Genomic DNA, 15,509 nt, shown 5'->3' with positions numbered 1-15,509 from the left:
ATTGGCCAACCAGAAAAGCTTTATTGGAGATAGATTATTACTTACCAGTAAAAGGTTCATTGACTAGGATTTAAATCTTATTTGTTTCTACTATATTTATATTTATACTATATTCCAAGATACATTTTTTCAAATTTTAATATATTTGAAGGCAGAAGTCATCTTACACTAACATTTAGACAAGCAGCAGAAGTAATGTGATTATGGCTGCATAAATAGTCAGGAAGATATTGTAGGTAGAAATGGTGGTGTGAACCTGTAATCCCAGCTATTGAGGAGGCTGAGGCAGGAGTTTCAGAGGCTCCATGCAAATTTAGTGAGATTCTGTTTCAAAATAAAAAGGGCTGGCAATATAGCTCAGTGGTAGAGTGTCCCTGGGCTCAACCCCCAGTACTACAAACAAACGAAAACTAAAAAACTTGCAGAAAGGGTGTCAGATATTAGAGACATGAAAGAAAATTCTAGGGAAAACAGCGAATAATGGAACATTCTTTTTATTTTCTAAATGTTCCTTTCTTTTAAATTTATTTTAACTGACATATAAAACAAAATTATACATATTAGTGGGGTACCACGTAATGTTTCATTACATGTATATATTGCATAACTTTAAGATCAGTTTTGACAAGTCCATTTCCTCCAACATTTGTCATTTCTTTGTGGTGAAAACTTCCCAAATCCTTTTTTCTAGCTTTTGAAATGTATTATTATTGTTCTCCACAGTCACCCTACCATGCACACCAGCACACCAGAACTTCTACCTAACTATAACTTATCATTCATTGATTAACCTTTCTTCATCCTTCCCTCTACTTTACTTTCCCCAGCATCTGGTAACCACTATTCTACTCTCAACTTCTATGAGATCAACATTTTTAGATTCCACATGTGAGTAGGATCATACACTACTTGTCTTTCTGTGCTTGGCTTATTTCACTTAACACAATGATCACCTGTTCCATCCATGTTGCCACAAATGACAGGATTTCATTTTTTAGAGCTGAATAGTATATATACCACATTTCCTTTATTCATTCATCAGTTTATGGGCCTTAGGTTGTTTCCATTTCTTGTCTATTGTAAATAGTGCTGCAAAGAATGTGGGAGTGCAGATGTTTCCTCAACATTCTGATTTCATTTCCTTTGGCTATATACCAAGCAGTGCGATTACTAGATATGGTAGCTCTATTTTTATTTTTTTGAGGAACCTTGTTTTCCATAAGCTATACTAATTTACATTCCCACCAATAGCGTGCAAGTGTTCCCTTTTCTTCACATCCTCACCAGCACTTGTAATCTTCAGTCTTTTTCATAAAAGCCATTCATATTCAAGGTGATATCTCATTGTGGTTTGAATTTGCATTTATCGGATGTTGAGTATTTTTTCATATACCTGTTGGCCATTTGTATGTCTTATTCTGAGAAATATCTATTTAGATCACCTCCTATTTTTAAATCATGTGGCTTAGGTGTTTTTTATTGTTATTACTTTAGATATCACCCTTTTGTCAAATGCATAGCAATACTCACCCTCTGTTCCCTGTTTCCTGAAGTAGGATGCTTACTTTCTCTTACCCAGGCTTATCCCTTTTATGAATAGCTCCTACCCTATCTACCAAGAAGGTAAAGTTTATCCCCACCTATGAAACTAGATAGAAGGCAGCCAATCATTTCTGATTAATGGGTAGTTAATCACCTATAATACTTGATCCAAATTCTTATTATTATTGTGGGATTTCACTCATTATTTTATTGTCTTTCTGAATTACATTACTATTAAACCATATGGTTTTAGTCTAAATTTCTCCTCCTCCTTTTCCTCTTCTATTTCCCCACCCCTCCTCCTCCTTTTTGTATTCCAATAGATAATTGCTTCTTGTGTCTGTCTTCTTATCTTTCTAGATGCTTTAAAAATCACATATCTCTTTTGGTGTTTTGGAGTTTATCCTAGATCTAAGAATAGACTTTTAAAGTTATCCTCCTTGTGATACAGTGTACTGCTTGAATTTATGCATTTGTTTCTTTCCTAAATTTTGGAAAATTGCAGTTTATAGCTTAGATCAAGGTTTCAGATTCAGCTTTGTTTTGTTTTGTTTTGGTACCAGGGATTGAACCCAGGGACACTCGACCACTGAGCCACATCCCCATACCTATTTTGTATTTTATTTAGAGATAGGGTCTCACTGAGTTGCTTAACACCTTGCTTTTGCTGAGGCTGGCTTTGAACTCTCATTCTCCTGAGCCACTGGGATTACAGATGTGCACCACTGTACCTGGCTTAGCTTGTTTATATTACTGTTGACATAGCCTTGCTTATGAACACAGTTCTTCTATAGACATTTATTTACATTATTCCTTTTATTCTTAGTTTCCTCCTCCAAAGATTAGTTTCTTTTATTGCAGGGGAGGGTGGGTGGAGATCTGGAGGAGAAATCAGTAGAACACATGGATGTTTTCCTTCAAGTTTAGCAGTGTGTGTGTGTGCGCGTGTGGGCGTGTGTGTGGTGTGTGTGTGTATGTATATAAATGTAAAATATAGTTATTTTACAATAAGAAGGTGCCCCAAGTAATCTAGATTATAATTCTGTTACAGCAGAAACACTTTTAATTCATTTTTAAAGTAGGCTTTCTTTTTAGAAGTATTTTCATTTACAGAAAAATTGAGAATATGCTAGTGAGTTCCTATATACCCTAAACCCAGTTTCCCCTGTTATTAACATCTTACCTTAATATAGTTACATTTGTTGTAATTAATGAACCATTGTTAATATATTATTATTAACAAAAGTATATAATTTATTCAGATTTTCTTGGTTTTTATCTAATTTCTTTTTTTTGTTTTAGGACTCTATCAGGAATATAATTTTATGCTCTGTGGGCTCCTCTGGGTTTTAAGAGTTTCTCAGACTTTCTTTGTCTTGAATGACCTTGATAAGTGAGGAGTAATAATAATGTGGTATTTTGTAGGATTCCCCTCTATTGGAATATTTTGTGGTAAAAACTTTCTAGCATTAGAGCCATTTTAAAATGTAAAACTTGGTGGCGTTAGATACATTCACAGTGTTGTGCAATGATCCATCACTATCCATTTCCAGAACTTTTTCACTGTCTTCAGCGAAGTTCTGTACTTTCCATTCTGTTATCTCCTATCTCCAGTAAACTTTATTCCATTTTCTCTCTATATAAATTTGCCAGATCTAGGTACCTGATATAAAAGGAAGCATATAATATTTGTCTTTTTGTATCTGGCTTATTTCACTTTGCATAACTCTATATTGTGGCATGCATCATGCCTTCATTCCTTTTTAAGGCAAATAATGGACCATTGTGTGTGTATATGTGTGTATACACATTTGTATGTATCAAATTTTATTTATCAATTTTACTTATTAGTTCCAGCAGGGTTTGTTTGTTAGTTTTGTTGTTGTGCTTGATTCTTTTTTCCATAGATACTCATGTTATCTGGGGAAAAATAGTTTATTTTTTTACCTTTTATTCTGTATACTTTTTATTTCCTTTTCTTGACATTTTGCATTAGCTAGGAGTTCAGGTATTATATTAAATAAGAATGGTGAGAGCAGACATCCTTGTGTTATTCTTGATCTTAGAGCAAAGTGAATAGTTTCTTACCAATAAGTCTGACATTAGCTGTAGGGTTTTTTTTTTTTTTTTAGATGTTTGTTTTAGTTAGCTTTTTCACTGCTGTGACTAAAAGGACTGACCAGAACAACTGTGGAGGAGGAAAGGTTTATTTGGGTGCTCATGGTTTCAGAGGTTTCAATCTGTGGATAGCTGACTTCATTCCTCTGGGCTCGAGGTATAGCAGAACATCATGGCAGATGAGTGTGGCAGAGGGAAACAGCTCACATGATGATCAGAAAGCAGAGCAACTCCACTCACCAGATACATACATATAACCCAAAGCCATGCCCCCAATATTCTATCTCCTTCAGCCACGCCCCACCTGCCTTCCCTTACCATCCAATTAATTCCATCAGGTGATTAATTTCACTGGTTGGGTTAAGAGTTTCTTAACCCAATCATTTCTTCTCTGAATTGCATGGTCTCATACTTGAGCTTTTGGGGAACACCTCGCATTTAAACCATAACAATGTTCTTTATCGAGTTGAGGACATTCCCCTCTATTCCTAGTTTGCTGAGATTTTCTACCTCAGTAGCTATAGTAGTCTGTCAAAGTCTTTTTCAGCACCCATTTATATGATCATATGATTTTTTTCTTCTTTATCCTCTTGATGTTTTACATTGCTGAATTATAATTATTGATTCTAGAATACTGAACATCCTTCCATACTTGAAATCAAGTCCCACTATGTCATGTTGTAATACTTTCTTAAAAAATACATTGTTGGATTCTAATTGCTAATATTTTGTTGAAAATTTTTTGCATTTATGTTTATGAAAGATGTCAGTTCTTTATTTTCTCCTCTTCCAATGTCCTTAACAGCTTTTGGTACTCATAAGATGAGTTAAAAGTTCCCTTCTGAGGTAGAAGTTGCTTCTGCTTCTGTTTTCTGGAAGAGATTGGCAGAATTGTTATAATTTCTTCCTTAAGTATTTGGTAAAACTAAAGTAAACATCTCTAGGCCTAGTGCTTTTCTGAAAGTTTACTAACTTAATATCCTTGCCTACTCAGATTATTTCTCCCGTATGAGTTTTGGTAGTTTGTATCAAGAAATTGATCCATTTTTTAAATTTACTGAATTTGGGTTATAGAGTTGATCATAATATTCCTTTATTATCCTTTTAATGTTCATGAGATGATTCACCCTATCCCATTCATAATGTTGGCATTATATTAATATTTTTAAATTTTCTGTATATTTTAATTTTTGACATCTTAAAAATCTTCTCTAACTGGGGAGAGATACCCACCCTAGGGGAAGTCAATTCTTAAAGACAACAAAGGGCTTAGCCAGAAGCATGCCTCTGACCTAAAAGCTAAGCAATCTAGACACCTGGCTCCTGTATCTAGGAGGATTAATTCTTTTGCTTTAACCATCCTAGGGCCAAGTCTAGGCAAATATGACTATACTGCAAAGCTTTCTAAAATTATTCAAACTGCATCTATTTATTCTTCCTTGCCTTGCCTTTCCTGTGAAAACTCCAATAAAGGCTATAATTTAGGTCTTCCCCTCAATCATGTTTTCTTCCTCTTCACCACCTGAGGTTTCCCCATATACCCCTGTGTGGCATGACATGCCTCACTTCTAGGTCTTTGAATATAATACTTTGTTTTTGTGATTTCTCCTGTGTCCTCTTGAGTGACCATCACATGGAAGAATACAGAACAGTTGTAATTTGTGAATTTTCTTTTTTCTTTCTTAGTACTTTTAGAGGTTTATAATAGCAAGCCTCTTTTAATGTGATTTTTAGTTATTTGTATGTCTTCTTTGGAGAAGTAACTAGTCAAAATCTTTTATCCATTTATTTTTTGTTTTACTTTTGTTTCATCTTTTTAGTTTTATTATTTTAACAGTTTGTTATATACTCTAGACACGTCTCTTATCAGATATATATTTGCAAAATTTCCTTCCTTTCTGTGGTTTGTGTTTTTACTCTATGGTATCTTTTGAAACAAAAAGTTCTTAATCTTGATGATGTTCAGTTAATCTACTTTCATTTATTGTTTTTACTTTTGACATAATATCAATGAACCCATAAGTAATTTAAGGTCATGAAGGTTATTTATACCTATGATTTCTTTGAATAACTTTATATTTTGCTCTGTAGTTTAGATCTGTTAGCCATTTCGAGTTAATTTTTGTACATATATGAGTTACAGGCCCAGTTTCATTCTTTTTTTTGCATGTGGATATCCAGTTGTCCTCCGTTTTTTGACTAGTATTCGCAATGAAGGGTCTTGGCGCCCTTGCAAATCAGTCGATGGTAAATGTGAAGGGCTTCTGGACTCTCAATTTTAACTGGAATTATTAAAAACTGCTCTATACATAATCTTACATTAAATGAGTTAATTTGCTCTTTATAACTCTATGGTGAGCACTGTTCTTACTCCCATTTATCAATGAAGTAGCTGAGACACAGAGTGACTTATCAAAGGCCATACCACTAGTAAGTCAACTAGTAAGCGGCAGAACCAGGATGTAAACCTGGGCTGACTGATTTGAGAGCCTGAGCGCTTAACCACGGTAAGTAAAAGCTAGAAATCTGGACTTCAGAATTCTACTGAAAAGTGTCTTTTAACCAAAGGTAGGGGGAGTGGGACTGGCTGTAAAACACAACAGGCTTTAGTTGCTGGCTGTATCAGAAATGGACCTGCTGAATCCCTCCCACCCTACAAATTGAGAACTTTCGCTTGCTGTCGATCAAAGCACTGAGTCAGCTTCTGGATTCACCCGGCAGAGCCGGCTCTCCGGTAGGTAACCGCTTAGGTGCAGAGCGCCGGCCCCGCCCATGGCCCGAGTGTGGCACCCGGGTAACCGTAGAGCGGTGAGTAGGGAGGGGTGGGCGCTCCCGCGGGAGGCTCCGGGCTTTGGGAAACTCTCGCGGGAAGATGTGTCGTCGCCTCGGTAACGGCGTCGCGGTCGCTTGAAAGATGGCGGGTCGAAATCTTGGTCTCCGGGTCAGTTCACTTCTAGACCTCTGGCTGGTGAATGGGCTGCGGGCATTGAGGACGTCCATCCTCCGTGAACTTGGGGTCTGAAAGTCTCTGCCTCTTTTACAGAGACGTAGCGTTCCGGGGACTCCGCTGCCGCCGCGTGGGCAGAAACCTGCCACACCTCGACAGGATCTCCTCGCCAGGGAGGAAGAATATAAGTAAGAAATTCGGCGGTGGAGTTTTCTTCTTTGATCCAAACGAGGCTGCTGACGAGTATTTTTTACTGTTGTCAACAGAACTTTCGGGACCACCCGCTGTCCAGCATTCCCTTCCCATCATCCCGCTCACCTGCCCCCTCTCTGGTCCTCCACCTTAGTTACCCGCCTGTGTCGTACTGAAGTGGGCGGAGATTGAGCCCCAGTGAACGTGTTAGTCGGCTGGAGGGAGTTGTTGAAAGTGGTTAGGATAGCGGGAGTTGCCACGTTGTTTCTAGCGTAGGGTGTTTCGCTTGACTTCGAGTTCCTAGAGTTAACGTTGTGTAAATTTCTTTTAGGCTCGTTTTCTAAATTGAAAGCATATTTCTCAGGGCAACAAGAATTATGTTCTTACCCACATTTGGTGGAATGAGAGGAGGATTTCCCTTATCTGTTTTCAGTGTCATTGCTACTCATTGGTCCAGTCCCATTCCTCTCACCATGCCTCAGTTTTCACCCACCAGCTAGGGTATAATCTTTTATTTTCATCATGTCGTTCCATTGCTGTAAGCTCCTCGGCGGTTTCCTTTTGCACTTCAAAAGCTTTGCCATATCTAGTTCTTCCTATCCTTTTATTTGATGTCCCTTCCTCTACCTCTCCAGCTATCTCTTGTCTGTCTGTATGTCAGTGTCTCTCTTGGCCTAAAACTCTCGTTTCACTGGCCTTTATTTCCTCAAACTTTTTTCTTTTCCTTACAGGCAGTCTTACATGCCTTCCACCTATAATGCCCAGAATGCCTTCCTAACCATGCTATACAGACCACCCTGTTGTTCTTTATTTATTGTATTATTGATTTTCTTCCCAATTATAATGTTACAGTGAATTCACTTGTTTACTTTTATAAAATTTCTACTTCACTGGACTGAAAATTCCACTGAAGCAGAAATTTATGTCCATTTTATTTGCCGTCATATATACCCTTACAAAAAAAAGTATATTTTAACAACTTTTCAGTTTAAAATAATTAAAAAATTAAAAACAATCTGGCATATCTTCAGAGTTTTAAACAGTTACCAATCATGTATAACCAAAAAACTATAAAAAAAGTCAAAACTGGAGTGTATAGTTTTTAGATGAAGTAGACACAAGCCAACTTGTACAGCAGGTAGAAAGATCAATCCTTCTCTTCCTGTTAAAAAGTGCCTTGTTGTCTTAGTTCAACAAGAGTGTACTTAAACAGCTGAGTATGTTGTCCATATACAGTTATCAGCTGGTGCTGGAATCAAAACGGTTATTTTCATTGCCATTCACTAGATAGTATTAAATACCTACTTTGATAAGGTTGGTTTGTTTTAGTTATTTGAGAATGTTTTACAGCTGGCTCTGGTGTGTCATTAAGGATATATAGTCCTCATTAAAGTCAGAAATCTATAGGAAATATTCTGTTTTAGTAGGAGTTGTTTAATAGTAAAAGTGGCCAGTTGCTTGTTCTGTTTGTTATCTGTACTTCAAGGTATGCAAATCTGAGGCATGTGAAGGGAGCAACTCCCTGGTTCTGCCTAAAACTTCTAGAGCATTTCTGGGCCATGCATAAATGTAAAATGTTTGGCAATCCTTATAGGCAAGTTTATAACAGTATTTTGACACCTGTTGTCTTGGTGTTGAGAGCCACAGCAGAAGGGGCCCCAGCAAACTTCCAGCTGCTAGCGAACTTCCAGCTGCCGGCTGATGATTGGCTCACAGCGGCCCCAGCAACATCTAGCTGATTGGCTCCTCTGCGGTGATGCTCATTGGGCTGTTTCCCTGCCCTTTCAGACCAGGGAGCTGCTCATTGGGGACTTTTTTGGCTCCGCCCACGTGACCCAGCCAATCGGCCTCAAGAGCAGGAGGATGGTGGGAGGTGGAGAGAAGCTTGTGTGGGAGAGAGAGGCTTGTGGAAAGCCGGTGGTGGCAGTTGAGGCTCTGAGGGTTTTTCCTGAGAAGCTGTTTTGTTTGGCGGGTGTGGTTCTAAAAATAAAGTTAGTTTCTTTTGACAAGTGGCTCCTGATTGTGCCCAGCCAGACTGGCATTTGGTGGCTCGCATGGGGAGCGACTGAGGGTAAGTGAAACTGCTCGCCCCTGAGGGCAGGGCGAGAGGATGGGTAGCCATTTTAAGATTCCTCTTTTATTTCGCTTCACTTTTGTTTTAAGTTGCCTGTCCCTGGAGATGAGTGAGATGGAAGAAAAACCGCTCACATCTGAGGAAAAACTATGTACGTCTGAGGAACAGATAGGGAGAAAGGACGGATGCACATGTCAGGAGGATAGAAAGGCCATAATGACTTTTTGTTGTTCCCTTTTTATTTCATTCTGTCTCGGTTTTGTTTGGTGTTATCTTGTTGGGTTGTATTATAGTAGAAATACGGGATCAGAAATTAGTAAAAAACAAACTGAAAGAGTGTTAAGTAAATTGTTAGAGGAAGGAGGCATCTCAGTAAAATCAAGAACAATCAGGGCATACGTTGATACAATACAAAAATGTAGCCCATGGCTTTTTAAGGAGGAGTTGTTAAATATATCACAATGGAACCATCATGGTGAAGATTTAAAAAGAATAGAAAAGAAAAGCCCAGGGACTCTGCCAGTTGGCACATTGCCATTGTGGACGTTCATATCTTGTTTGCTTAGTCCAAAGCCTTCAGTTCAGACAATGGTAGAGGAAGAAGAAGACATAATGATTCAAGTAAAAGAGAAGGTCTCTCAAGTTAGTCAGACAGAGGAAAAGATTCAAGTAAAAGAGAAGGCCTCTCAAGCTAGTCAGACAGAGAAAGAAAGTGTAAAACAGAAAAAGCCATCAGGGGGAAAGTTACAACAGGAGACTGCTACTAACACCTTTCTATCACCAGAGGACGTAAGTGTCCAACTAACAAGGCCACCTCCATATGCTGGGAGGTCCCCAACCCCCGCAGTTGATAGTTGGGATCCTGAGACAAGATCTCAAATATTAACATGCCCTGTATTTGAGGCAGGAGGGCAGCGATTTTACCAAGTTTTAAATTTCAAAACAGTGAAGCAGCTAAAAGAGGCTGTAACAACCTATGGTCCTCAAGCACCCTTCACTGTAAGCATGGTCGAATCCATTAACAACTTGAACATGACGCCAGCAGATTGGGCTAATATGTGTAAAGCTGTGCTAAATGGAGGACAATACCTGTTATGGAAGGTTGCCAATGAGGAATTTTGCAAGGAGACGGCTAGGCGAAATGCAGCAGCTGGTTATCCTCAGAGAAATCTAGATATGTTGTTAGGAAAGGGACCTTATGAGGATCAGCAGCAACAAATTGCATATGATCCTGGTGTATACGCACAAATTGCTGCAGATGCAATTAAGGCATGGAAGACTTTACAAGGACATGGAGGTTTACAAGGTCAATTATCTAAGGTAATACAAGGAGCTAATGAACCTTATGCTGAATTTGTAGATAGGCTTATTCAAACAGCTACCAGAGTTTTTGGGAATACAGAACAAGCAATGCCATTACTAAAACACCTGGCTTATGAGCAAGCGAATCGTTGGTGCAGAGATATCATTAGACCATGGAAACATGAAGATTTAAACACATATATTAAATTATGTAGAGACATTAATGAACAAGAGCAAGTCGTGGCAGCTGCAGTAAAACAGGCTTTAGATGCCAGAGACATTAATGAACAAGGGCAAATTGTGGCAGCTGCAGTAAAACAGGCTTTAGATGCCAGGCCAAGAACATGCTACAATTGTGAACAAACAGGACATTTTAAAAGGAATTGCCCCATTGGAGGAGGGTTTAACAAAACTAGGTATCAAAGGAGTAGAATACCAGGTATTTGCCCACGATGCCGTAGAGGGAGACATTGGGCTAATGAATGCCGTTCTCAAACCACCATAGAGGGTACTCCATTATCAAAAAACGAACAAGGACCAGGTGTTTATCCACGATATCGTGGAGAAAGGCATCGGGCTCCATTGCCAAAAAATGGACAGGGGGGCCCAATGCTCCGGGGCCCAAAACCACAAATATACGGAGCACTGGAGGAACCCAGCAACCCCATCAGGGTAGTGCCCAGGACACATTGTCCATCAGATCCCTCATCAGACAAACCAGAGGGAGCGCAGGGTTGGACATCTGCGCCTCCGCCAGAGCAGTACTAACTCCAGAGATGGGAGTTCAAATCATTCCCACAGGGGTGAAAGGACCTCTTCCCAAAGGAACAGTAGGCTTATTATTGGGACGCAGCTCTTCTACTCTAAAAGGACTTATGATAAGTCCTGGGGTAATTGATCCCGATTATGAAGGTGAAATAAAAATTATAGCCAGTTCTCCAAAGGGTATATCAGTAATTTCACCAGGAGATAGAATAGCACAGTTACTAATAATACCCAGCCTACATGATAAATTTTCCAGTCGTACTGTAGAAAGAGGTTCCAAGGGATTAGGCTCCACAGGTGTAGATTGGGCTATGCTTTCTTTAAATTTAGATTCTCGCCCCATGCTAAAACTAAATATTCAAGGACATGAATTTAATGGGCTACTGGATACAGGTGCAGACCTTAGCATCATCTCTCGTCAAGAATGGCCAAAACATTGGCCATTACAACAAGCCACTCAAACGCTTCGAGGCCTAGGAGTGGCGACTAATCCCCATAGAAGTGCAATGGTATTAGATTGGAAGGATCCTGAAGGATGTGAAGGAACTATACAGCCATATGTATTGGATCATCTTCCCGTAAATTTATGGGGACGAGATGTCCTAGATCAATTAGGTTTGACATTAACAAATAACATCAACCAAAATGCACCCACTATTATGACTAGACAAGGTTTTAGGAAAGGAAAAAGATTAGAAAAACAAGAACAAGGTATAGCAGCACCAATACAAATAGATCAAGGAACAGACAGACATGGGTTGGATTTTCAGAAAGGGCCACTGAGACAATAAAAATTACTTGGAAATCAGAAAGACCAGTATGGGTTCCTCAGTGGCCCCTGACTAAAGAAAAGATACAAGCAGCCCATGACCTGGTCAAACAACAATTAGCAGAAGGACATATACAACCTTCTGTATCTCCCCATAATACTCCCATTTTTGTCATCAAAAAGAAATCTGGTAAATGGAGATTATTGCAAGATTTAAGAGCCATTAATAATGAGATGGTTATTATGGGACCTGCTCAATCAGGGATTCCTCAATTGTCTGCTTTGCCAAAAACCTGGTATGTTTTAGTTATAGATATTAAAGATTGTTTTTTTTCAATTCCAATTCATCCTGAGGATAGTCCACGTTTTGCATTTACTATCCCTGCACTGAATCATGAAGGTCCTGATCAGAGATATGAATGGAAAGTACTCCCTCAAGGGATGGCTAACAGCCCAACTATGTGTCAAATTTATGTTAACAAAGTAATCCAGCCACTTAGAAATCAAAATCCTGAACTACAAATATTTCACTATATGGATGATGTATTATTAGCACACAAAGATAAAAACACATTGCTAGAATGTTATGCCACACTTACAAACTTATTAAAAAATTATAATCTAGAGATAGCAATAGATAAAGTACAATTAAATTTTCCAATTAATTATTTAGGAGTTCTATTATCCTCAACCATGGTCCGTCCACCAAAAATTCAAATACGAGTAGATCAACTCAAATCACTTAATGACTTTCAAAAGTTATTAGGAGACATAAATTGGATAAGGCCTTATTTAGGTATACCAACAGGAGAGTTGGGACCTTTATTTGATATCCTAAAAGGTCCATCAGATCCAAATTCACCCCGAATGTTAACGCCTGAAGCAAGAAAGGCATTAAAAATCATTGAAACATATATGGAAAATATGCATTTGGATAGAATTGATATAAGTTTGCCTTTATTATTTATTGTACTACCAACAAAAAATATTCCTACAGGAGTATTTTGGCAAGAAGGTCCATTATTATGGATACATTTATCTTATTCTCCTAACACTATTCTTACTAGGTATCCTGAGGCTGTAGGACAATTAATACTCAAAGGAATAAAAGCAGCAAAGGGAGTGTTTGGAATTTCTCCCAATAAAATTATTACTCCATATACTATGAATCAAATTGATGAGTTAGCTAATGAGTTAAATACTTGGGCAATAATCATGTGCAAATCTAATGTTTCATTTGATAACCACTTACCATCTAATCCTTTATTGTCTTTTTGGTCATTGCATCCTGTAATTTTTCCAAAAATGACAAGAAAAACACCTATCATGAATGCTCCAAATATATTCACTGATGGGTCAAATAATGGTACAGCAGCAGTAGTTACCCCTGATCAAACTTTTACATTTTTAGTACCCAAACAATCAGCTCAAAAGGTAGAGCTTAATGCAGTTTTACAAGCTTTTGTGATGTTTAAAGATTCTGTATTTAATTTATTTTCTGATAGTCAGTATGTAGTTAATGCTATAGTATCTCTTGAAGATGCTGGTAGGATTTCCCCTTCTTCTACTGTTTTCTCTTTGCTTTCCACTATACAAAGTCTAATCTGGGACAGAAAAGATCCATTCTTTATAGGACATATCAGGGCACATACAGGATTGCCTGGAGCCCTTAGTTTGGGCAATGATTTAGCAGATAAAACTACACATGACATACATATTTTCTCTACACTAGAAGAAGCTATAAATTTTCATAAAAAGTTCCATGTCAATGCTAATACTTTACAAAAGCGTTTTAAAATAACTAAGGAACAAGCTAGACAAATAATAAAACAATGTCAAAATTGTGTGACCTTTTTACCACAAGTTAATCTTGGAGTCAATCCTAGAGGATTGATACCTAACCATATTTGGCAGATGGACGTCACACACTTGCCAGAATTTGGAAAATTAAAATATTTGCATGTTACAGTTGATACTTCTTCTGGATTTTTGATGGGCTCCCTTCATGCCGGAGAAAAAACTAAAGATGTTATAGCTCATTGCTTACAAAATTTTGCCACTGTGGGTGTTCCAAAACAGTTAAAAACAGATAATGCCCCTGGTTATACTTCTACCTCTTTTAAACAATTTTGCTCAACATTTGGCATTACTCATATAACAGGAATCCCATACAATCCACAGGGACAAGGCATAGTTGAAAGAGCTCATCAAACTATTAAAATGTACTTATTAAAGCAAAAAGAAGGAATTGGGAAGGGGTATATATTCCCCAAAGATAAACTTAAAATAACCCTTTTTACTCTAAACTTTTTAAATTTGGATTCATCAGGACTTAGTGCTGCGGAAAGGCATATGTGTCCAAAAAATGTACATAAGCCCAAGGTACTTTGGAAGGATATTCTAACAGGACAATGGAAAGGTCCTGACCCAGTAATTGTCTGGAGTCGGGGGTCTGTTTGTGTGTTTCCACAGGGAGAACAGCAGCCGATTTGGATTCCAGAGAGATTAACCAAGGTCCTGACCCAGTGATTGTCTGGAGTCGGGGGTCTGTTTATGTGTTTCCACAGGGAGAACAGCAGCCGATTTGGATTCCAGAAAGATTAACTAAAGCGATTTCTACAGACCAAAAAGAAGATGATTTGGCTCAAATCCATAACAACTGATATCCAAAACTCCAGTTTGGCTATTCTTACATCTGCAACAGAACCAGGATGCTTTTTTCAATATCTATTTTATTATTGCCCTTTGCCATATCATGAAGTTCTATTTTGTTTTTTGAGCTCATACAGACCTAGGTTAATGTTTTGCTGATCAGTTCTATTTTTTGACTATAGAGTTTTTAAACATTGCAATGGAGATTTCACCTGTAAAAAGTTATAAGGCCTTTACTATAATGTTATGTGTTGTATGTATTATATTATGTGTGCACACTTGTGTTTTGTGTTATATGTTTGAATGTATGTATGTCCATATATCATATATGATGAGCGCTCATGATAAAATGGATCCAAATATTTTTTTTTAATTCACGTGATTTAAATGGTTTAATTTAATTGGGTAAACAGCTGTTAAAGATTGTTTTAATATGTGAACACAAAAGAAGGTTAACAGATCTGTTTGTTTACTTTCACCTTTCCTTTTCATTATATTTAATAATTCTCTTAAAGATAATGTAAATTGTTAAGAAAATTGTTTTCTTTTAGTGCCTTCTGTAATGTTACATAATTTTTTCTTTAGCCATTATTGCCAGAATTCCTATCTTCATCCCAGTGCTGGTGAAGTCAAAGATAAAACCAATCTACAGCTTCTACAATAGCCATCACTGAACTGCTTGCAGAACTTGCCTGGACACATTGTGAGCTCACCTGTATGCATTGTGAACTATCTGTTGGTGCAGCGACTTGTGGTAGTGTTGGGGTATTTTTGCTGATGATGTCATTGGTGGTACAATTTTTCCAAAAGGAGCCATCAATTGGCTTGGTGTATCTTCCCCCCTTCTGCTTGTCATGATCGTCCAGCTAAAATTTGGGGGCCAACAGAGGTGAGGCAAAGAACCTCACCCCCCCGCTGGTACAAAGACCTCTCCACAGGTGTGGCTGTATACTGGACCGATAGTCAGTGACGGGTAAGATCCAATTGCAATGGTACCAACCTAAGGACCATATGTACTATTGGACAACCTAAGGCAGGCACGGTCCCTAAGCCACATGCTTGTTGTTTAAACAGAGAGGGGGAGATGTTGAGAGCCACAGCCGAAGGGGCCCCAGCAAACTTCCAGCTGCCAGCAAACTTCCAGCTGC

General features: G+C 38.2%; 1 protein-coding gene across 5 annotated transcripts in view; it reads left to right on the top strand.

Moving 5' to 3' along the window:
• The first annotated feature begins 6,513 nt into the window (after positions 1-6,513).
• The window catches only part of Tex9 (testis expressed 9), a 48,206-nt gene continuing 39,210 nt past the window's right edge, over positions 6,514-15,509 (top strand). For all 5 annotated transcript variants that reach the window (XR_007343977.1, XM_048793858.1, XM_048793860.1 and 2 more), the window contains exons 1-2: positions 6,514-6,601; positions 6,704-6,795. Coding sequence is in view for 4 of the 5 variants with exons in the window: in XM_048793858.1 (XP_048649815.1) it covers positions 6,575-6,601; positions 6,704-6,795 (119 nt within the window). In the remaining variant the exon portion in view is untranslated. The remainder of the gene's footprint in view (positions 6,602-6,703; positions 6,796-15,509) is intronic.

The sequence above is a fragment of the Marmota marmota genome, unplaced genomic scaffold (genome assembly GCF_001458135.2).
Source record: "Marmota marmota marmota unplaced genomic scaffold, marMar, whole genome shotgun sequence".
Lineage (NCBI taxonomy): Eukaryota > Metazoa > Chordata > Mammalia > Rodentia > Sciuridae > Marmota > Marmota marmota.
The sequence above is the reverse complement of the archived record's forward strand: the minus strand, read 5'-3'. Positions and strand labels throughout refer to the sequence as shown.